A 23,661-nucleotide genomic window follows, 5' to 3' on the forward strand; every position below is an offset into this window, starting at 1 on the left:
AAAATTATCTGTAACTCATTTGGATACTTCCATGTCGCTAAGTGTTAAATGATAAATAATATAGAAAAATAATATAATTGTCACATTTATCTTAGTTATCACAAAAATATAAAATATGTTAATTTTCAATCAAAAAGAAAATTAATTTATACTCAATAATTTTTAAATATATTTAAATAAAATGATATTTTAATATATTTATTACTATTATTAATTAAATATAATAATAATTTATTTATACTAAATTTACCAAATCTAATAATATTTTATACCCATAATATTCTGAGAATTTATCTTTACAGTAATATTTATTTTTGGTATTAAAATATTATGCAAACCAAACCTTTCATGGTCATATAACATTTATACCAAATTACAAAAGTGTATTGTATTAGTTTTATACTAAATAATACAACCATCTAACCATTAATAATAAGATTTGAAAATTAAATATTGGTCAATCTGCCTCATTTGTTACTACCCAATTTTTTTTTTCTCTCAATTCATTCAATATGTTTTGAATTCTTCAGAAAGTTTAACATAAAAGCAAAAGGACTCTGGCTTTGTTGCCATCGTTAAAGAAGAGTGGGTTGATGTTAATTTATGGGACCAACTTGGCGGTCAACAAGATTGAAAAACAAAAATTAATGTTCATAGTCATATCTTGACTTTGGTTCTCAAAATTAAAAGCCCATGCTTTGCTCTTAATTATCATTAAAAAGAAAAAAGAAAAAATTAGATGGGATTCATCATAGGCAACCAAACTTCATGCCCATATGTGCATAAAAACTATAACTCAAATCGGATCAAATCCTAAGTTTAAGTAAAGTTAACCAATTAAAACTTATCAAAATGTATATTAGTGATATTTTAAGACTTAACAAAAAAAAATATTTTTAAGAAAAATTAGATTACTAGATTCTTTTGTAATGAGTTTTTTGTAACAAAAAATTTCATTCAAATCAGATCGCATCTTTGAGGTTGAACCAGCCACACATTAGGGGTTCTTTGGGGTATTTAAGAGTTTGACCTTTAAATATTAAGAGAAAAAACTTAAACTTATATTTTTTTTATTTATACAATTTATTTTATCATTGAAATTATTTTTAAAACTTTTATAGTGATTTTATTTGAGATAAAATTATATTAAAAAGAGGGGGGCCCAATGTTCACAACCACATTAGGGCACTAGAAAGGCCGAAGGCCCAACAACAACAAATTCTAATGAGAAGGGTAGCATTCTAATTGCCTTCTGGTCCAAGCTTCAGAAAGACCAACGCGGCGAAACTGCAACTCACTGATTTTTCCCAATCCTGTCACTGCTTCTCGATCTTATCATTCATAACTGAGCTTTTTTATAAAATAATGTTCAGTGATGGAACACCTGCTAAGAATGAAAATGATTGCAGACTGATTTATCAAATCAAACTCTGATACGAAAGTCATGTTTTCTTCATCCAAAAGTTACAGACTAAAAGAGCTAATAATTGAGCACTATAGAAACTACAAAATACATAGTCGTTTAAAGCTTAGACCCAAAAACCCAGATGGGTTCTATTGAGATTCAACTAAAAGTGCGTAGCTGATGAAGACCCATAAATCAATTATCAATCACTCGCTGATCTTAAACAGCTTAAGGCGTTGCACTGTATGAATGAAAGTTCTGTAAAAAAAGAAGATGCCATAAATTGAGTTAGAAGTTAATTACAGAAGACGATTCATTTGAAATAAAGAAGGTGGCTCGTGAATTGAATGTTAACATGCCTCCAAGGTACATCTTGAGCAACCAGCCAATCTCCTTTGTTATCCTGATACGTGACTTTGTAATTGTTGGAATCCTCATGCCCTGTTATCAAATCGTTCATCAAATTAATCAAGTTTGAAGATGTTTATAAAAATGAAGAAATGGAGACTTTAGCATAGCTACTTACAGAAGCTAAACATGCTGATCAAGGTGGTTTTTAGGGTTTCAAAAGAATGGTGGAGGCTTAGGTCAATTTTCCTAGCTATGGCCATTCCCTCCATCTTCACTTTCACATACATGGAGTTAGAATTTGATTGTCCCCTGCCACTGCCAAAGCCAATATTTTTCATCTTGGGCTTGGCTCGGCCTCCTTGATCTTTGTTGCATATTTTCTTTCTCCAGGTCTTAATGGGTGGCCACCCCACTACACCATCTTCCTCAGCCATCCTGACAAAAGAAGAACTGTTTTGGAGGTCGTTGGGGTGGTTGTTCCAATGCAATAGAGGCAGTGTTGGTGTCACCGTTTTGTCGTTTTCAAAAGCCTTATCAAAGCTACGTTTTTTGTCATTGCTGCAAACATCATTAGTAAAACCAAAGATGTTGAATGATGCGTGGGAGGCCATATTCTCCCTAGGCTCGTAAACATTAGTATTGAGGTCGAAACCCTTGACAGCTGTGCTTGGAAGAGCGAGACCAAGTTGAAGCTCCATGTAATCAAATATCCAAACAACAACAAATCAAACAAAAATGGCACAATAAAGTTGAAGAAGCCAAAAAAACAAAAAGTCGTCTTTGGGAGAGAAAAGATCAGAGTTTTAGGGTTTAAGTGATGTGGGCTTGTTCTTAAATTGGGAGTATAAGTAGAAGTTTCTTTTGTGGGCGTGTTACAGAGGGACATGGGTTAGAAAAAGCAGAGGGCGAGGTGGGCGGAGAAGGAGACAGGGCGCAGGCAAGAATTAACATAATGGTACGGTGGTCCCTGTAAGTGTCCTACTTTTAGCCGACCCATTGGCCACTCATTGTTTTCTGTTTCCTTCCACGCGCACCAAAGCAGGAATTATTGAGCGTTCACTGACATTCATGTATTCAAATCTTACGACTCTGGCTTGAAAATTAACACAGAAATTACTCAATGAAAGCCCTAACCCGGGCGACTCCAACCAAGATAAAATTTTGATTATTTAATATAATAAATTAATTATTAAATTAAAATTTTAATTTATTTAATATAATTAATATGATCTTAATTAAAAAATTAGGTTTAAAAAGATTTATTTTATTATTATTCAAATAGTTTTTTAAAAAATAATATATTATTATTTTTATATAAAATTTATTAATAGTCAAAATCTGTGTGTATATATATATATATAAATAAAATTTAATTGTTTTTCAGACTTGTCTAGTTGGATTCTTTTTGTCTTGTTTTAGTTTGAGACAAGTGGAGATTTTAGCGACAAAACAGCAAAATTTGTCCCTCTTGTTTTTGGTCTTAATAATTAATTAGAAGATACAATGAAATTGGCATATGATTTGTTTTAAGAAATTAAACCGGCAACGTTGTCCCCCTCAACCCGACCGCTGGCAGGTATAACAGGATAGGGAGAAAGACAGTTGGACCATATAACACGCACGTGCCACCCGCATTCGAACCTTTGTCGGTGTAAGTGAAGCCCACGTGTCACAATAAAGAGTCCAGCTTCAGCCCATTCATGAACCCAATCAATGCACTGTGATTCAAAGTGAATAGGAGTTCTCAGCCACCTGTAATTCCTGTAAAACAAGGCAAACATATTTTTAATATTAATTTTGAATATATAAGTCATATATTATCATATAATTAAATAATTTTAATTTATAAATAAAAATAATATTTAATTATATAATAATATATCATCTATATACATAAATTAAATATTAAAAATATATATACATAATATTATTTTTTATTATTTATTATAAGTTAATTCGTATTTTAACATATGGAATGAGAATACTTTGATGGTGCAAAACTTATATTTAATAGAACTAAACTTGATAAGAAAATAATTACCAAAAGTAAAAGTTGTTGGGCGGTGATTTGGTTATTTTATAAGTAGAGCAAAAGAAGCATTTGAATAAAGTAAGATATGATTTTGTACAGCTAAATAATACTAATAAAACTATACGTATTTATTTTAAGTATACAAATATATATAAATTAGATATATATTATTATACGATTGAGTAATTTTAGATTAAAGATAAAACAATACTTAATAATGTGATGACACTATATGTGTATTCTTTTTTATGTACTCAAAGTAGGTATATATAGTATTACTCTAATATTATCAATAAAATTATGTGTATATATTTTTAGTATAAAATTTAGGTATACAAATGACGTGTCATCGGATAATTTGATATTAATTCAAAATCATCAAATCATATGATGACATATCATTTATATACTCAAATTATGTATTAAAAGTGTGTGTGTAATGCATTGCTCAAATATTACATGGTTGAGGAACTTGTTTCATCAAAGAGTGATGAAGTCTTCAAACATAGCATTCATTGTTGAATTGTAAGTGAGTTCATGCTTTGAATGGCACAAATTTACCATATTGATAATGTTTGAAGGATTGGTAGATCAAGTTATCAAATACGGGAATGGACATTGATAGATCACTTTTTAAATAAAATTAATATTTCTTTATTTTTCAAAAAAAATTTTCTTTTTCTTTGCACTCTATTCTCAAATATTTGTTTAGAATTAATTTTTTTACACTGTTTGTCTTTTGTAAATATCAGCAGGAGCAAAGGACAGTATGAGAAATGACAATAAAGTACCTAAACAAAGTGATAAATAGTGTAATTTTAAGAATAATGTTATAATTACACAATTAATACTCATATTACATACTATCATGTGATTAAATATAATTTTATTTTTAATTTAAAATTATTTTATTATATAATAATATATTATTTATGTATATAATTATGTATTTTATCCGAGACTAAGACATGGAGACAAGCTAAGGAAGAGTGGGCATGAGGCATGAGAACAAAATTTCCTAGTCTACAATACAATCTATCTGAGCCTCTTTTGCTTTTCCTGGTCTACCTATAACGGCAGCCAATCTACTCTAAAGGAACTTGGTCCAGAATGTTAGCTATCACCATGAGGCCCAAAATATTGTTAACTGTTTAATATAAGAATCATTATATTAAATAATTAATTATTACATATTTAAAATAATTTAGTGAATAATCAAAGTATAAGCTCAAAGCTATTAGAATTATTTTTCAATTTATTGAGTTCAATGATTTTTTTAATAAATACATCATTTTTTTTAAGATTATTAGTTAAAAAATAAGAATTGAAGGAATATGTTCACTCATAATTCAATAATCATAACTTGTACCAAATCTGCAAAAGTTGATTATTATATAATCAATTAATTAAAATAAAAATAAAAAACTAAACATGGGAGTGACATTAACTAACAAGTGTTACAAGTTTTAATTAAAATTGTATCAAATCTTCACTCAATAATAAACTAGAATGTTAATGTGGAATGTTTCTCTCAAACCAACAACCAACATTGTGACTGAAATCGCAGAAAATCCCTATGAAGATCTCCATTTCTCCGAAAATATGGGGCTGAGAGAAAAAAAGATTCACAGGACATGGACACAGTGGCAAAATGGGGAGAATCCGAAAAGATTCAAATGTGGCCCATTAAAGCCAAGTCCAACGGAGTCTGTTGAATCGGAAATCGCAGCTGCCCTGTAAATTCAGAGTCAATCATCTTGCTTCTCATTCTCAGAATTTCTTACTTACCACTAACGGACAAGATTTAGATACCTTAATTTCTCAGATTTTTATCAGGTCAAGCTCGAACTCAACTCAATATTAATCAATCTGCGCCACTCACAAGTTGCTCACAGTTCAATCAATTTTCAGCCTGTAGGGAATGGTTGGTCTTAGTTACTATTTGAAAGCTTTGTTCGTTCTAGTGTCAATTTGAAATTGATAAAACTCCTCCGTCTTCCAAGCAAGAGCATGAAGTCTAAAATAGAACTATACTAGGAAAGCAGGTTGGTGTTGGAGAAACAAATGATTGATCCGACATGAAAAATATGCCGTATATATTTCTAAACCGATGATGTTATCCTAATTGAGGATATCCAAGTATGCCCCCAACAGCTGCTACAAGCAGTCAGAGAAGAGAACAAGCTTACCCAAAAACTTTGAGAAGTCATCAAATTCTTTCAACCGTGCATCCCTCGGCTTTACTTTGTAAATAACTAGATGATAACATTTTATTACACTAGCGATTATGAAATATCAACAAATTACAGAAAGTAGCAAATGCCTCTAAAAAAATTTGAGAAAATAAAGCTGATAAATCCTTACCAGGACAGGGTTCATATTTACAATACTTCATCATCTTGCAGGGAGTACAACAAACCATTGTCAACTGGCAGTGAAGGCGGAGTTCCAGGAGGGATGCAAGCAGCACCATGTTCACCCGCACATATACACAAAGCCTCTGCATCTCTTAAGATGGGATCAAGATCAATCCGACCGCTAAGCTCATTAATGAATTTCAAGAGTGTGTCAAAATCCATTTGCTCCCCCATTATCTTGTTCCGGTACCGTTTCAAGATTGCAACACATACATATAAGTGCAGGTGCTCTGACAAATAATGTGTCCATAGTACCTCCCATAATCGCATTGTTTTCTCATATTCAAATTCTCTGAGAAAAATAACCAAATCATATCAGGTTAACCTATAGGTCATCTTATATATCATACACTAATCCAAGGTATCTTAAAGTATATTTTGAAAAAAAAACCCAAAATCTTAGAAAATATGATAATCCTGCAAACTCAAACAAGGTAAAAAGCTAAGGGAAGTGGCCACACATGAATACATGCATGCACAGACAAGCCAGTGTAAAATTACAGACAGTTCATCCTGCAGTAATTCTAACAAATGATCATCAAGAAAACTCAACAACATTAATCTAGGACCTCTGCACCAGAATTATCATGTATTACATGGAACATAAACTATAAATTTTTTGAAAAGAAAGAAAATGTAATTTAAGAGCACAGAAAAATCAAAGGACAAATAATTCAAAAGAAAACCTGTTCAGGTATCTGACCTTTTAAATTGTATTAGAACCCAGCGAAAACAAAAGAAATAATTCAGGCACTCATTCTGCTTGAAATAATTATGCAATGGCCTGTCTAGCAACTCCACCAGCTGCAACAACAAAAATAAAACCTATAACTGGGAGCTAAATCATTATATTTTCCATGCAAAGACAACTAATGCCAATTCACAAACAAAGAAACTACCAACAATTAATCATCAAATATCATTTACTCATTTGTTATACTACCTTGATTTCAGTAACATGAAAGTTATCATAAAAAAATAAGAAGTAAACTAACATGAAAAGCAGAAAGGAACATCATCATGATCTCAGCAAGATATCACAGCCAGAACAGTAATATTTCACCCTATGTATAAGGATGGAGGAACATCTTTATTTTGAAGCTTGAGGAATTAAATTTACCAGCTTAAACATTTGTTTAAACTTAGAACCTTTACCTTTAAAGATTTTCATTAAGCAATCGAGTGTTACAAAAATCAAGAACAATTTCACAAAAGTTTTCTGAATTGATTTCAGCTACACCAGCAGGTGATGTGCAATTATACCTAGATTCAAGATTTATTATCTAATTAACTCCTCAACCGAAAGGCTACAATTAATAAAAAACACATATTGAAGAGGTTGAAGTATTGGCTGCAAACATAACTGTCAATATAGAATCCTATGACATCTTAAAATAGATAGATGCACACAATATCGTGTTGAAATTGGCAAAGGAAAATAAACTGAAATAATGAAAGGGTAAAATCTTAGGGCAAATTTTTATTAAGATATTACATGATTGTTTCTAATACTAGAGCATGATATTCAAGTAATGATGAAGATAGAACCTTAGACAATGCAAAAAGCTGAGTGTGCATTCCATTTTGGTCACGATTAAAATTGGGTCCAAGTCGTTCCATCAGAGCCACAAACAACCAAAATGATTCTGACTCATCTTCCACTACAAACAAAATGGGGGAGAGAAGATCGCTCATACCCTGTAAGACAGAAAAACAACAATTATAACATGCAATCATGAATAGAACAGTATCTAAACCACAACACAAGCAGGACAGAAGACCCGTATTTATGCACTACATATAGAAACAAACAATAGGATAACTAATAGTTCGCACAGCCAAATCAAACATAACCACAAAGCAATAAGACAATCTCAATGTTAGTGTTTACGAAATTAATAATAGCATTGTTTCTTTGTATCATTACATCACAGAGGGACTAGGTACATTGGAAGGTACCACTGAATAATTAAGCTGAAAATTGAGCACTGAAATTTTAGCTCTCTTTCACACATCTGTACATAAATATCAATGCAACATGTGAATATAAGGATGCTTCACATTTTAAATGGCAAGCAAAAAATTTCCTGCATGTCTTCAAAAGTGCACATGCCACAACAGAATCATTACTTGTTTATTAAGCATATATTGCTTTGTTTTTCAAAAATACTTCTGAGTCAGTTTTCTCTAAACAATGTTAGCTTAATGGCTGCATAATCATAAATGCAGATGCAACTGCCAGCAAAGAAGAGAAAAACCACTACAGGAAAAGAGTAATTACCTGACAATAACCAAGATCAAAGTTGTAGAAAGAGTATGTCAATAGAATATCACGTAGAAGATTCACATTTGGATTATCATCACCATCATAGAAAGGGCGTGACCTATCAGTCCTTACCTAGAAACAATGAAAACACAATCAATACCATGTAAAAGTACCTTCACAAAGTCATTATAATAAGGTTTCAAAAAAGTTGCACTAGTTTCACAATACCACATCTTTATCAATAAGTCCTTTCCTCTCCCTGAATTTTGTAAACCTTCTTGCCTGTTCAGTTGAGATACTCTGCAGAAGAAAGTTTATACATGCATGCATTAACCCTTTAAGAAAAGAAATCCCATAAACCACGATGCTAAAAGCATATAGGAGCCACTGGGCAGATGTCTATAGTCAAGTGAAAAAGGAATCAATCCGCAAATGGAGAGCAATCAAGATCATGCTGGGTTTTTTAACAGAATAAGACCCCAGTCAAATTTCTTCAAGTAAATTTGCCATGGTCAGCCAACACTATCGTTCTAGTCAGTATAAGGACTAACCAAGACAATTGACCAATCTTATAAATATTAAAAGCAGAAAAGTTCAACTTACTGGATTCCTTGGATACACAAAGGCAAGCACAAAAGAAGAAGTCAGTGGGCTGATCAAGATGATTTAATAACTAAAACTAAAAGAACAGGCAACATGAATCAAATTACTTTTAGAGAAAAGCTATACTGTTGGAGGGAGTGCAGGGCCTTTTACCATCATTTTGAAGGTATTTAACCCTTTGTGTTAGGATATGGGTTTTGGAATGCATGCAGCAAATTCTTGACCTTACAGACAATAGCATGCAAATATGCACTGAGGAAATAAAGCCTAGATCAATCCTAGAACATGTCGATATTAATATATTGTCAGGTTATAAATGAAATCTTTTTATTAACTCTTTTTGAGCGACCCAGCTGCACTTCAAACCACTCAAGTTTGTACAAATGAGTCAGTTATTAAGCCTCAAGTAAAGTAAAGCCAATATTTATTTGCTAACAAATCATGGTAAACCAACAAGCTTCTTATCAGGAAGTTTAAAGAATATCATAAACTCAGCTCATATGTAACCCATACAAAAGCCTTATAAGTTTAACCTCAAAACAAAATTTTTAACTTAAAAGCAATGCATATCTTTCTGTCTCTCCAACAATGCATTTGTAATAATAAGATAGATGGTAACAACATGGCTAACTATAAAGATAGGCTGCACAGTTACACAAATAACCCATAATGATAGAGTAATTAATGAATGAAGTGTGTTAACAAGTAATTCATGAATGAAAGTATGTTAACAACAATATTAGAACAAAGCAACGCAATATGAAGTTGATGCTGAGGCAAGGGGGAGATCCAGAAACACAATAGCATACACAAACATCTCAGAATTAGGAAGTACTTAAAAACGGAGAATGGAGAAATCCACAACAAAATAACAAAAAATATTTACAGCAAACCTGCCACTGGTGTTTTATGGTCTCATACTCTGACTTTTTAATGGACCTAAGATACTCCCTCTCAGCGTAGGTTGAATCGTATGTATGGTATCCCAGTAAAAATGCCCAGACCTAAATATAATATTAAGAGCTTTCATGAACAAGAAGCATAACTAACCAAATAAATAAGACTAGCAGAGCTTTCCTTGCATAGTACAAATACAAACCTCTCTGCGTAATTTGTGCTCAATTCCTCCATAGAAAATTCTCTTTCTTAAAGCTTCTGAATCCATGACTCGACCTTCACTATCCAAAAAGGTTGCCCACTGGACATATTCACCATAACAGCAATCATGTGTTTATATATAACCAGAAATACAAGTCCTTAAAAGAAAGCATATAAGTAACAGCTACTAAAAAAAATATTTTGTAACATAACAAAAACTGGATGAATCAATTAAAACAAAAAATCATCCAGAGTTGAAATCTATTTGAAACATAAAAGAGAAAATGACCAACAAAGACAATTTATAGTATACCAGCCAGAATTAAAACTTAGGTGAAAATTTTATATGAGAAAAAAGATAGCTATTACCTCTTGAGGCCCTAAGGGTGGCTGTCGGGGCTTTCCCCACACTAGTGTTTGTTTATCCAACTGCAACAAACATAAATATGTATTAATTTAATGATGACCGTTACAAAAAATAGATAAAGACACAAATGTCAAATAAATGAACCAGTAGTTTGGAGGCTTCCAGTAAATATGACAAATCATGGCTTCAATTGGACATATGAAGCATTTAAAACATCTTAAGTAAGGACCTCAGAAAAAAAATCGATTAAAAGCTTGTCCTTTATTGTAACTGATACAAATTTAGGAGTGAGTCAGAAAACATAATATCATGGCAAAGATGTAATTATGTCAATCTAAAACAATAAATACAAAGGATTCGAGAGGTAACGGTCATCCAAGATCATTAACACTTCGTTATTCCAACTAAATATGTGAAGAAGTATAACAATGGTATGCTACATGCTCTAGCATATCAATTGAAAGTTTGACCTTTATGTGACGGATGCACACATTTAAGCATTAAAAAAATTGTAATATCATGGCAAAGATGCAAAAATGTCAATACAAAATGGTAAAAGCAAAGAATTCAGGACGTAACTGTCATCCAAGATCTTTAACACTTTGTTATTTCAACTAAATGTGTGAAGGATCCAGAACAATTGTATGTTACACTTGCACTAGTATATAATTTAGATTTCATATGTTATAAAACACACCAATCTTGGGTTGATACCATTGTGATAAAACAAAAATGTTATGTAGATTGTATAAGAACAATTTTCATATATATATATATATATACACACATCCACGCAAATTACTAGCCAAAATACTATCAGATCATCTCCCACTGCATATGTAGTATGAACTGGTCGTACTTCAAAAAGAGTGAGAAAAACAAACTCAAACTAAGATAGAATGTAACACTCCTATCTATACCTCCTTCAAATTGATTAGCTTAAAATTTCTGACATTGGTTGCAGCTTCTTCATTATGATTGTGTTTCCTATGAGGAATTTTCTGTTTAAAATGGTAAGAGGTCTGCATCAGATGGCCATGGAAAAAAAAATGATCTATTTTATTTTCCAACTATAGCAACATAACTAGCTTGATTTAAGCCAAGATGATAATTTCCAAACCAAACTTCAATGCATTGAATAATTTGTTAGCCTAAAGTAATATGACACAAGTGGAGGACATAAAGTTCCAGATCCACTGAAGTTTTAAAAAATTATCTAGTATCCCAAAAGGCTATCTTTAGGTCTGTTCCTGTTATGGATTCATGTTTATTCAATAGCTAACTGGACACATCTCAAGTTGATTGCAATTAGAAAGATAAAAAGAATTCTTGTATGTCCAAAATGTTTGATTCATAACATGCATGCAAATTTATGAAACAGTGAACAAAGAACATGATTGGTTCAGAATGGTAATGTAATTCCCACTGCACTAGTAAAACTGTTTGCCCAGAGACCAAGCCCACCTAACCACTATATAGACCACCGACATCCAATCAATACAAAAATCTGAGAATCATTGTAGTGACCAGTTTGTTGATAATAATGATCGATAAAATAGCCTATTATAGTCAATAATCAATGGTATGGAGCAATTAAATTAAAATTGACAAAAAATAATATTGAGTTATGACCAAGTGATTGATAGTACATCACACATTCAAAACCTACAAAAAGTAAGTAATATAATTTACTAGTAGCATACATCAAGATAGTTGATCATATTGAAAGAATCTGCGATCACATAACAAAGTGGCAACTTACAACTGAGTTTCTAATAGCTCATAAAATTGCCAAAGAATAAAATATTACCTCTAGAGGATCTGAGGGTACTGGAATTTCATCACAAACATTCTCTGCATTGCTATCTTTCACTGTGTCATAGGATGCTTTGTGATGGTAATTTTGGATAGACTGGTTTTCGAAATTCCCCTCAAAGTGACCAAAACCATTACTATAGTTTTCAGGAAATAGTTGAGAAGTTGTTTCCCGGGCAAATTTGGTCACAAGTGAGAATTTTTCCAATACTTGAATTGAGATGTCTCGAGAAGGATCATGACTCTTTTGCCTTTGTCTCCCATTGTACCGAGAAATGCTGGAACTTACCTGGCCAACTGCTTCATAGGGCCTATCTTGGTTTTCATTTAAAAGACAGTCACCAACTGACACAGTTGTTGACGGCCCACTTGCTAAGGTAACCACCCTTGGCAGCTCCAAAGAAGATAAAGTTTTCTGTTGCAACCGATTAAAACATTCAAGGTTAATCACACAAAACAACGCAATAAACAACATTGATCAACTACTATGTATGCTCCAAACATCTGATTCAATCTTCATCAAATAAATCATGTCACATTTGAATATCAACACTAAGGGAATATGCCTAGAAACAGGTAATTTAAATTTTTAATTTCTAGTTTTTTTCAAAGACTACGTGAGATATTTTGTGCAAATGATACAAGCAGTGCAAGTTTTACAGAAAACTTGATCCAGGAAAATATTCAATAAAAGCAAGATTTTCGCTATTAAGGTGACACCCTTGGTTCCCCTCCCAGTAACAAATTTTCAACTCTAACTACGGGAAATGCTGCTACAGAGAAAAATATTGGACCAGAAAATGGAAGAAGTGTTATTGATTCTCAACCAAAGTAAACCAGTGTGATACATACCTGCAGAGGACTTTGGAAATCATTGACAAGAAATACATTGGCATCTTCTGCAGACCTGAAATATTATATATGGAATTAGAAAGTTGCAATAATGGCATCATCGGTGGAAGGAAAATAAGGATACAAAAGACCCTATGTACTGACTAAGAGAATTGGGGAAATGAACAATTGCCAACCTCACAAGAACAACATGTTGATTTGCAGTAGCAAGGAACTCTCTAACTCCACCATTGTAGAAGTAAAGAGGAGGATAAGCAAGGCCTGCAAAAAGAATTCCCATTTAGATCATGTATATCAATACATATGCACGTCACACTTAAAAAAAAAATTTAACTCCGAATATAAGCACAAGCAGCAATTCACAAACACCATAAAAATTTCAAATGTATCAAAAAATTTTCAGGTTAGTATAAATTGACTACCTGATGATAAAACCACAATTATGAATTGCCACCCAATAGCTGGAGTGTGTCTGCGAATGGAATGCACATCTGTAAACAGCACCGCCCTTATGGTGTACAAATTCCTATCTACTAATGGTTAAAAAAAAAACATGGCAATAAATCAGCATTCTAAACAGTTACACCTCCAGTATTCCATATAAGCATAGCAAGTCCAAAGCTAAAAACCTTTCTCAGATAACTTTGCATTCGAGTTTTGTCCTTTGTACGGAATCCACGTCTATTATCACAGCCAAAAAAAAATGTTATCGAATTACTGGATCCAAAATGAGTATAAATACACAAAAAAAAAAAAAAAAAACACAACTAACAGATATAAAAAATTTATAAAAAGAAAATGATAATAGACAAAAAAATAATGGATAATTAAAATTAATATTTACCATAAAGAGAGAGGAGCCTTGTTTAATTAGCTTCAATTTTCCGCTAATTCGTTCAGATGCAAACTGAGTGGGGTGAATAGTAACATTATCTTTCGAATAAACCACTTCGGCGCCGTCTGGTTCGCTGGACGAGCTAGTCTTGCTACTATCGCTCCTCATCATGATTGATGATCCCTAAACAATAATAATAATAATAAACAAACTAAGTTAATTAATCTCCGTCGACATCATAAAGAATTGAATCAGATCGAAAGAAGCAACAGACGAGAAAGCAATCATTGATTGAATGCACGCAACAGTAAATGGTAAATTGCTTACTTGTTGCATAGAGGCAGCATAATCAGCATCGTCAGATAAATCGTGAAGCTCCGCTTCTTGCATGATCGGGGAACGGTGGAGATATGAAATTACAATGACAATTTGTAAGAGCCAAATGAGATATATTATAGGGCTTCAATTTACTTCTAGACGAAGAAAAGAAATGAAATATAATACAACGGGTTTATAGGGGCAGCAAGTAGAGAGTAGGGAGGGAAGCACGGTCACTTTCTGAATAATTACCATGGCCAGAAGAGGTATTTCCACCCAAGGTTTAGTGCAAAAAAATTTGCTTTCATCACCCCCAATCTTTTAAAAAATCACAGTTTCAACCCCTCTTCAAATTCAACTTTCAGATCGTCTTCGACATCCTTCTCTCTCTATCTCTAGCATATGAGACTAAGCCATTATGGTATCCCCTTTACCTTCTTTCTATTTATCTCTCTGTCCAGTGTAAATTCGATCGAAATTGAGTGACGAATCAAATGACTTCATCTTGGATGGTCAACCAATTTTACATCACTATTGACCTCTCCTTCTATAGTCGATGATAATGTAACATCTCCTTCCTTTGATTTGTCCAATTAAAGAGAGACAAAACATTAATTTAGCCAAACTGAAGTGTTGGTGGCCGAAATAGAGTGAGATTTCTTGCTTAATTTTAAGCTAGACTAGGAGATAAATGGGAAGAGAGTGAAGAGGATGTTATGACAACTCAGTCTTTGATGCTGATTATAAAGAGAGAAGAGGTCAATGATGATCTAAAAGTTAAAAGTAAATAAGGGGTGAAATTAAAATTTTTTAAAAGGTCAAAAATGGCTTTAAATAAGAAAAATATGAGATGTTGAATTAAAACCCTAGAGTTAAGAGAGAAATGTTAGTTTTAAAACTTAAAAAAGGAAAGTTACTGATTTTTTAAAATAAGGTGAAAAAATGAGATAATTTTTTTATTCATTAAATAAAATTTTTAAATAACAATTTTATTATGATAATAATAATTAAAATTAATTGGTGAGTGAATATTTAAATTTTTAAAAATTAATAAATATAAATTTGCTTTTACATTAAAATTTGGGTGAGAATAATTCTTTCAACCTAATTATCATTCGGTGATTACTTAAACAGTTAGCTGAATGACTATTTCCTACCTAGAGTTGATGTTTGTGAATTTTATTTAATTTAATTTTTTAATGATATTTTAATATATATTAATTTATTAATATATGTTATTTATTTAAAATTTATCATTTAAATGTATACAATTTATTAATATTCTATTTAATTTTAAAATTTCATTATTAATAAACAAATAACCCAATCGACCATGATAGAAAAAGAGTTATCAACGGCAAAGATAAAGTAAAGGCACGCATGAACATTAATTAACTTAACTAACTTCTTCATAATAAATTAATGAGAGGGTGGGAATAAACGATGGTGGTCACACCAAGCTGTGAAAATCTATGGCCTTGGCGGGCACGTATAGCCCATGAAATTTGAAGGTTTGGGATACAACTTATAACATGTTAAACTGTGTTTATACAAGTGTTTGAACGGGTTAAATCATCAAATTTTAGGTTTTTTTTTTAATATATTTTTAATTTTCGTGGGTTGGTTCATGCGCCTTCCCATGAAGTCTCGACACAGCTCATCATGTTTGCGGGACGAGCCAAGGTTGGGCCTTGCAAAATTAATGTGGGTTGTGTCATAATGCATACCACTTAAGCTAGAGATTAAATTTCGTTAACAAATCTAAAATGGCAAAAATTAAATTCTTAAACAAGGACAAAATAACAATGTTTAATTATTACTTTAGCCCAATGGGCAAACTTAAATGCTATGTTCTTATGGCTAACATAATTATACTTGCGTCATTTCTTACTCGTAAGTCTATTTATCGGGATATTAATTAAAATCGATAAATTTTTTTTTGCGTAAGCGTTTTTAGGCAAACATACAGTAGTTTTACTTTTATAAACAAATTTTTTTGTAACTTCAAAAATACCCTCTGGTTTATTATATGTCATTTTCAATCATTCTGTGTGTGGAATGTCAAGGGTTGTACAGGGTGCGTGAGTGCATGCAGAGTGCGTGGATGCATACAGAGTACGTGTGTGCGTGCAGGTGTGTACAGAGTATGTGGGTGCATGCAAAATACGTACAAGGTGTGTGGGTGCGTGCGTGAAGAGTGCGTGTGAGATGTCTGAGTGCGTGCGAAGTGCATGAGTGTGTGCAGGTGCATACACACCCTCATATATATAGTGTGCGGTGCGTTAACTGCATAACTAAAAAATTGATTATTTTTAATCAACTACAAACATATTTAAAAATAAAAATTGATTATAATATAATATATTTAATATAATATATAATATATATAAATAATAATATTATTAAATATATATTATATTATTATATATATTTATTATATTTTTTAAATATTATATTATATTATTTAAGTATATATATATAATTAAATAATATAATAAATAATATAATATAATATAATATAATATTTAAAAAATATAATAAATATATTTAATAATATAATATATATTTAATAATATTATTATTTATATATATTATATATTATATTAAATATATTATATTATAATCAATTTTTATTTTTAAATATGTTTGTAGTTGATTAGAAATAATCAATTTTTTAGTTATGCAATTCACGCACCGTGCACTTCGCACTCACCGTGCACTCCGCGCGCACCCCGCGCACTACGCACACACTCAAGCATTTATTCTCGCGCCTATGCACCCTGTATGACACCTATAGGGCAAGGAGGGTATTTTTAGAATTACAAATAAATTTACTTATAAAGGTAAAATGACTGTACGTTTGCCTAAAACGATTTAAACGGAAATTTTTTTGCCTATTTTAATTAATATCCCCTATTTATCCCTTGGCAAATAATCTATTTGCATTAGTTCTTGTAATAAGAATAAGGCCAAAGGACTATTTCCCACCCAAGGTATGTTTTTTCTGTAAATTTTCATCCGTTAACTTTGAAAAACTCATTTATCTACCCATAGGTTGTTAAAAAAAAATATTAGATCGACGGATTCAAAGACAAAATCGTTATTTTATCTGTAATATTAAAAATAAATTTAAATTTAATTTCTTTTTTACCCTCAAACCCTAACAACTAACAATTTTCTCCCAACCCAAGTTTTCAAAAACAACATTCCCCCCCCAGGGTTTCCAAACTTTCAAATTGAATTTTTCGGCAACTACTGACAATCTCCATGCGACGTCTCTTCCTCTCCGGTGTCTCCTTTTTCCGATTGTGCGATGTCTTTCCCTCCTAGGCGTCGTCGTCGACGAAGACGATGATGTCATACAATGTCGAAAGTATACGACCTGAGCCATCGGAGAGGGAGAGTAGGTGCTTGGAGATCACCAATTGTCATTGAAAAAATTAGATTTGAAGTTTGGAAACTCTAGGGGGAAAATATAGTTTTTGAAAACTTCGATTGGGGGGAAAATGTTAGTTTTTAGGGTTTATGAGAGAAAATAATATGACCAATAGGCTCAATTAAGTTTAATGACCTATGAGTGAATAAATAAGATTTTCAAAATTAACGACGGGAACTTTGAGAATTCAATATAGTTTGGATGGGAAATAGTCCTTTGGCCTAAGAATAAATGTGAAACTATTTCTAGTATCAATGACCCAAGATGACGTAAAAAATAAAAGTGATACAAGCCTGTTGTTTAGGGTTTTCCTAATTTTGATAAATAACATGAAGAAATTTGAACTTCAACAGCAAATCTTTGCTAACTTAAATTTTGAATCCGATTTAAGTTAAATTATACGACATCATGAATTTCTGAGTTATGATATATAAGTAATGTAGTTCAACTCCAAACACCTGATAATATTGTATAAATTAAGCCTCACCCTTCTTTTTTAAGTTAAAAATAATATTATATGTCTAAATAAAAATTAATAACTTATTTATATAAATAATTTATCATAATTTATTAATATATTTATATAAATTGATGTTTTAATATGTAATTAAGTTATTTTAAATTTAAAAAATAATTAATTAAATCACTCGGTTATATAATAATATATGAGTTTATAAAATAAATTTATTTTGTTGTAGTTTTATCCATTTCTTATCAATCCCAATTCAAATTCCCATTTTTTAGCTCAAACTAATTTCAGTTTTTATTTCCAAAACACACCCAAAGTCAAGGCAAAGTCAAAGAAAGTATTCAACGCCGACCACGTGGGAGCTAACATCCATTAAAGTCACATGCACCAGAGCCGTACTCAATTATATCTCTAGAAAGACCCCGTTTTAAAAAGTCATCCCTCGCGCAAAGCGCCTTGAAACGAAAGACAAGCGATAGCTAAGCAAACCTCCTCTTCGCTTCTCCAAAGGGTGACGGTATTTAAAATAAAGCGATAAACAATCTTTTGCTAAATTTCAACACCATCGTTCTTCTTGGCCGCTATCGCAACCAAACAGTGCTTTCTGGTAGGTTTGTTGAATCTCTTCGAAGCTTTCTCGTAATAATTTGGATTATTTACAAGCGAACATTGTTTGATTTTACGGATTTCGAGCATTCGGTTACCGCTTTTTCTTGAGATGCTTATTGAGGTTTCCTTGCGATAGATCGATGGGGCAAGTTTTATGATTGGAAAGGTTTTGATTAGCAAATCGTTGTGTCTCGTTTTTCTCTCTGTCTGTTGATGTATCTTGCTATTATTGAGGAGGAATATTGGCTTGTGAACGTGCCCAAATTATTCCTGGGTGCTATCAGGCCATTGAATTGTTTATTTGAAGGGAAGGTCTATTACTTTTCTATCCCAAGAGATAGATGGGATAAGGAGCTTTTTAAGCTGCAGAGTGGGTAATAAATCATAATTTGTGATAACATAAAGGGTTTAGTTGCGGAATTGTTGAATTAGTTTGGTTTTTGTTACAACTGTTTGAGATGGGCTCTTCACAAGGATCTACATTGTCAACTAATATGGCTGCTGGATTTGTGGACGGTTCATCTACACGCCGAGGAGTTTCGTACGTTGATAGTTTGCCCATTTATGTTAAGGAGCTAATTGCTGGGGGCGCTGCTGGAGCTTTTGCTAAGACGGCTGTTGCACCTCTGGAAAGGACTAAAATTCTCTTGCAGGTGAAACTCATCCATTTAGGAAATTTAAGATCTAATTTCATGCTGTGGTTTTGAGTTTTATATTTGTACTTTATAGGTTTGTGTTTGCTCATATGATTTATCTCGATTGTGTTTTGTTTCCTGTTGTTGAATTTAGTTTTACATGGATTAAGTGTGGTTTTACCTTCTACAGATTTGCTGTCAATTGAAGAATCATCTATTATTAGAGCCTTTTGACAGTGGCAGTTGTTAGTTCTGTAAGCCGCTCTGACATGTGTATTTGATTTGATATACAGGAGACATGTCAGTTAAAATAGTCATATAGTGTTTATTCGACTCTGGAAGTCAGTATCAGGTCTCTAAGGAAGGGTCTTTGTTTATTTGACTCTGGTCTAGCTTGTTTGCCAATTCTCTTGTTGCTTATCTTGTTTCTTCATAAATTCTATTTTGAAAAAAATTATAATAGATTTATGATTCCCTAATAGTTCTTAACTATATTTCTGTCCACACAATTTCTCACTGCAGACAAGAACAGAAGGGTTCCAATCTCTTGGGGTGTGTCAATCCTTAAAGAGGTTACTGAAGCAGGAAGGTGTTCTTGGATTTTATAAGTAAGGTTTATATGTATACATGCACGAAGAAAAATTATATATATATACGCACATCTTTCCACAAGAAAGTTGTTGTAATACATGCTTTGTATTTTCTTTTAGAGGAAATGGAGCTAGTGTTCTTCGGATTGTACCTTATGCAGCCTTGCATTTCATGACATATGAGCAATATCGAGTTTGGATTGTGAATAACTATTCAGCATTGGGATCGGGGCCTGTTATAGATCTATTAGCTGGTTCGTTAGCTGGAGGAACAGCAGTTTTATGCACATATCCTTTAGATCTGGCTCGTGCAAAACTTGCTTATCAGGTGAGTGGTTTGCTAAAGTATTATTGGGGCATTTTCTCTTATTAGAGTGAGTAAGGATTTTGTAGAACTCTGTTTCAATTGGTAGTTATTTATTTATTATGCTTTACTTTCTGCGATTATGAATTATGATTAATGCTTCAGAAGCTTTCCTTCTGAGTTGCTGAACAGTGTTTTCATAAATTGGGAATTATGTTATGCATAATCTTTTGCAAGCTTTTGGTAAAAGCACCTTGTAGAGAGGGCATCTGATTTTCATCATCTTTTCCTAAAGTTGTTGAGAGTTAACTTTGCTTTCTCTATCTTTTGAGAACAAAAATAATTTTTCAACACAGTAGGAAGTAACATCCTATTGTAAGATACTCTGTTCTGAAACAAAAATCAAGGACTTTGTTTTTAACCATGACTCCAACTGGGCATCCAATAATCAAACCCTGGCATGTGTTTCTTACTGGCTATAACTAGATTTGGTCAAACTTTTAAGCTCACCTAGGCTAAGCTTGAACCAGAAGTTTGTGTGCCAGCATCTGCTAAAGGGCCCTGGCTGTTATAAACTATATTGAATCTGTCATGCTTACCTCGGACAATGTGTAGAGAATGTTTCATACTTCCCTGATTCCTAATAGATAAGAAACACCCTCACCCCCATAGGAAAAAAAAAAAAGCATATGTTTAAAATTAACAGAATTCTAATGCAATTGCATGTTTAACATCTGACCAGTTGAAAAAAAAATGATGTATAAAGCAGCTTTTTTTTCAGTGAAGAAAACAATTGAGGTCCAAGAACTGAAACTGGCAGATCAGGCAAACAAATATTATGGTTATTGTGTTAATTAGCATTGAATTACTTACTGTGTCTGTTGATCCTGTGATTAGATTTGTCTTTCGAAGACATGTTGAGCATGATTAGTGTAGTTTTTTGAAACTGTTTCCGTTATTGATCATATCTTGTGGCTAGTTATTTGATTTTTTTTTTCCTGAATTCATAGGTTGTAGACACTAGAGGAAGTTCCAGGGGTGGTATAAGAAGTATGTCTGGACAACCTGCATATGGTGGCATAAAAGATGTACTTACAAGTGTCTACAAGGATGGGGGAATGCGCGCTCTATATCGGGGCATAGGTATGTATGACTTGTTTTGTTATGCCTTTTACTTCACATGGATGCATGGCCAATTTTGGCGATGTATGGTCTTGATGCTCGGATTTTGAATCCAGTGGACTTGGTGTCTTCTAATTTGAATATTTGTTGACGACTCATTGTTCTTCATAACATCTGGTTTTCCCTTGTGGCTGCTTTTTTGACTGGGTCACTGAAACAGCCATGTTTAATCTCTGTGTTTTCTCTCCCTATGTCATACCTGATTAATCTCCAGAAGGGCTTATTTCATGACTTTCGTTCATTAATTTAGAACAATTCTTCATTTTAATTCGTTGCGTCATAGAACATACTTTCTACTTTGATTCTTTTTAAATTCTATTCAGGTTGCAACAATTGTTCTTTTTCTGAGCAGGTCCGACCCTAACTGGAATTCTCCCTTATGCTGGTTTGAAGTTTTATGTATATGAGGAACTCAAGAGGCATGTTCCTGAAGAGCATCAGAAATCCATTGTGATGCGTCTTTCTTGTGGCGCCCTAGCAGGGCTATTTGGGCAGACCCTCACATACCCATTAGATGTTGTTAGGCGGCAGATGCAGGTATCATGTAATTGTTAGTAGTGTTATGGTCAATTTTTTTTTTCTTTTTGTGACCATAAATATATTTTTGTGGGATATAAATGATTTGATTCCTTTCAGTGAGAAAATTGAGGTTCCTGTAAGAAGTTTGGGGCTGAGGGTACATCTCCATGGCTTTATAATTTTAAATAATTTTATACAAAGTTGTTTTACAGGTAGAAAATCTGAGACCTTCTATTCAAGGTGATGCCAAATACAGGAACACATGGGAAGGGCTTACCAGCATTGCCCGAAATCAAGGATGGAAACAGCTGTTTGCGGGCCTGAGCATTAATTATATCAAGGTAGTCAATGGCGCTTATGTTGGTTTCTTCTTTATCTTGTGATTGCTGTTAGATTTGCCGTGTATGGTCCCTAAGAGAGTTTAATGGTTTTTGTGTTAAAGATTGTTCCTTCTGTGGCAATTGGCTTCACTGCATATGACATGATGAAAGTGTGGCTCCACATACCACCTCGGCAGAAATCACGATCAGTCTCCAATTCATAATCTTGACAATAGCTAAAATGCACTATCAGCTCTGTACTAGCTCTCCTACTGATTGAAAGTAGATCGGACTTATACTGTTACTGATTAAGGATTCCTGTCTGTGTTGGCACAAATACTTTGTTGTTGATACATTGTATGTTGAGAGAAGAATTCTGTGATTTTTCGTTTTCATGTTCTGGATTTTATTTCACACTGGAAGCATGAAAATAAGGACTGGCGTCTTGCTGGCTATGCCATATGCTTAGCCGATTTGATAGGCAACTTCTTGGTATCATTCGGTCAAATTTAATAGCTATGCCAGGGCTCCAGCTATATGTGTGAATTGTGTTTAAATTATCATATGAGGGAGTGATGCCTACTGATCATGCTTGCTGGGGTAGGAAAACCCTGAAAAGATAGCATTTTTAAGAACCTAAATTTGTCTTTTATCATTGCTTTTCCATCTCTGATTGCAAGAGATAATGTTTAGTTTACAACTTTTCATTGTGCCAACTAGTTAGGACCACAGAGAAAATGAAATTATATTTTTAGGCCGAAGAATTATTTTTCACTTAAACCTTAACGTGGGATTATTCTTCACCGTATAAATTCGAAAAGTTCATTTTATTATCTAGACATTAGTTTTAATATTTAAATGATATTTTTGTTACTTTGTATAATATTTAATAGAAGTGATATCACTTCCACTTTTATTAGTATGAACAAATTAACTTTTACCCTTTTCTTCATTTTTTTGTCTTTTTCTCTTTTGCCCTTTTACGTATTTTGGTATTGTTCGGATTGTTCTTGAGATAAAGAGGTGGTTGTGCCTTCTGGTGTGGCGATGTTTGAAGAGGGTAGAAAGATGCGGTGCTCCATGCAATTGAAGTGAACGAGGCATTGACAAGGAGAAGGAAAATAAGTCGGAGTTGATGAATCATAAGTGGGAGACTTGAGGAAATGGACAGAAGAGAAAGAGAAGGAGACTGAGAGGGAAAGAGATAATTCAGATTTGCTCTATGGGAAAAAAGAATA

The 23,661-nt window shown here is 32.7% G+C and overlaps 3 protein-coding genes across 11 annotated transcripts; 1 reads left to right on the top strand and 2 right to left on the bottom strand.

Annotated features, from left to right (window-relative positions):
* Nucleotides 1-1,100: 1,100 nt before the first annotated feature.
* Nucleotides 1,101-2,818, bottom strand: LOC123195247 (auxin-responsive protein IAA29). The gene is made up of 3 exons (XM_044608906.1): nucleotides 1,932-2,818; nucleotides 1,765-1,846; nucleotides 1,101-1,663 (listed from the first exon to the last, which is right to left on the bottom strand). The coding sequence occupies exons 1-3, from the start codon at nucleotides 2,452-2,454 to the stop codon at nucleotides 1,612-1,614; spliced, it is 657 nt and encodes a 218-aa protein (XP_044464841.1). The 5' UTR covers nucleotides 2,455-2,818; the 3' UTR covers nucleotides 1,101-1,611.
* A 374-nt stretch (nucleotides 2,819-3,192) lies between these two features.
* On the bottom strand, nucleotides 3,193-14,531 carry LOC123194035 (TBC1 domain family member 17-like). Of its 8 annotated transcripts, XR_006497200.1 has the most exons (18): nucleotides 14,369-14,531; nucleotides 14,051-14,224; nucleotides 13,836-13,887; nucleotides 13,629-13,739; nucleotides 13,383-13,467; nucleotides 13,207-13,261; nucleotides 12,350-12,769; nucleotides 11,460-11,540; nucleotides 10,542-10,601; nucleotides 10,174-10,272; nucleotides 9,968-10,078; nucleotides 8,700-8,771; nucleotides 8,487-8,603; nucleotides 7,754-7,903; nucleotides 6,909-7,009; nucleotides 6,153-6,497; nucleotides 5,601-5,700; nucleotides 5,164-5,522 (listed from the first exon to the last, which is right to left on the bottom strand). XR_006497200.1 is itself a non-coding variant. In XM_044607150.1 (17 exons), the coding sequence occupies exons 1-16, from the start codon at nucleotides 14,429-14,431 to the stop codon at nucleotides 6,170-6,172; spliced, it is 2,079 nt and encodes a 692-aa protein (XP_044463085.1). In that variant the 5' UTR covers nucleotides 14,432-14,531; the 3' UTR covers nucleotides 3,193-3,517; nucleotides 6,153-6,169. The 8 variants fall into 8 exon arrangements, 7 of the variants coding, with proteins under 7 accessions (XP_044463085.1, XP_044463086.1, XP_044463083.1 ...); XM_044607150.1 differs by lacking the exons at nucleotides 5,164-5,522; nucleotides 5,601-5,700 and adding an exon at nucleotides 3,193-3,517; XM_044607151.1 differs by lacking the exon at nucleotides 5,601-5,700.
* A 4,187-nt stretch (nucleotides 14,532-18,718) lies between these two features.
* Nucleotides 18,719-22,818, top strand: LOC123194036 (mitochondrial carrier protein CoAc1-like). Of its 2 annotated transcripts, XM_044607156.1 has the most exons (8): nucleotides 19,393-19,526; nucleotides 19,699-19,762; nucleotides 20,031-20,116; nucleotides 20,219-20,426; nucleotides 21,413-21,545; nucleotides 21,937-22,121; nucleotides 22,316-22,444; nucleotides 22,546-22,818. In XM_044607156.1, exons 4-8 carry the CDS (start codon nucleotides 20,271-20,273, stop codon nucleotides 22,645-22,647), a joined length of 705 nt encoding a protein of 234 aa, XP_044463091.1. In that variant the 5' UTR covers nucleotides 19,393-19,526; nucleotides 19,699-19,762; nucleotides 20,031-20,116; nucleotides 20,219-20,270; the 3' UTR covers nucleotides 22,648-22,818. The 2 variants fall into 2 exon arrangements, with proteins under 2 accessions (XP_044463090.1, XP_044463091.1); XM_044607155.1 differs by lacking the exon at nucleotides 19,699-19,762 and having other exon boundaries at nucleotides 18,719-19,526.
* Nucleotides 22,819-23,661: the final 843 nt, after the last annotated feature.

Source organism: Mangifera indica, chromosome 13 (genome assembly GCF_011075055.1).
Source record: "Mangifera indica cultivar Alphonso chromosome 13, CATAS_Mindica_2.1, whole genome shotgun sequence".
NCBI classification, from domain to species: Eukaryota; Viridiplantae; Streptophyta; class Magnoliopsida; order Sapindales; family Anacardiaceae; genus Mangifera; species Mangifera indica.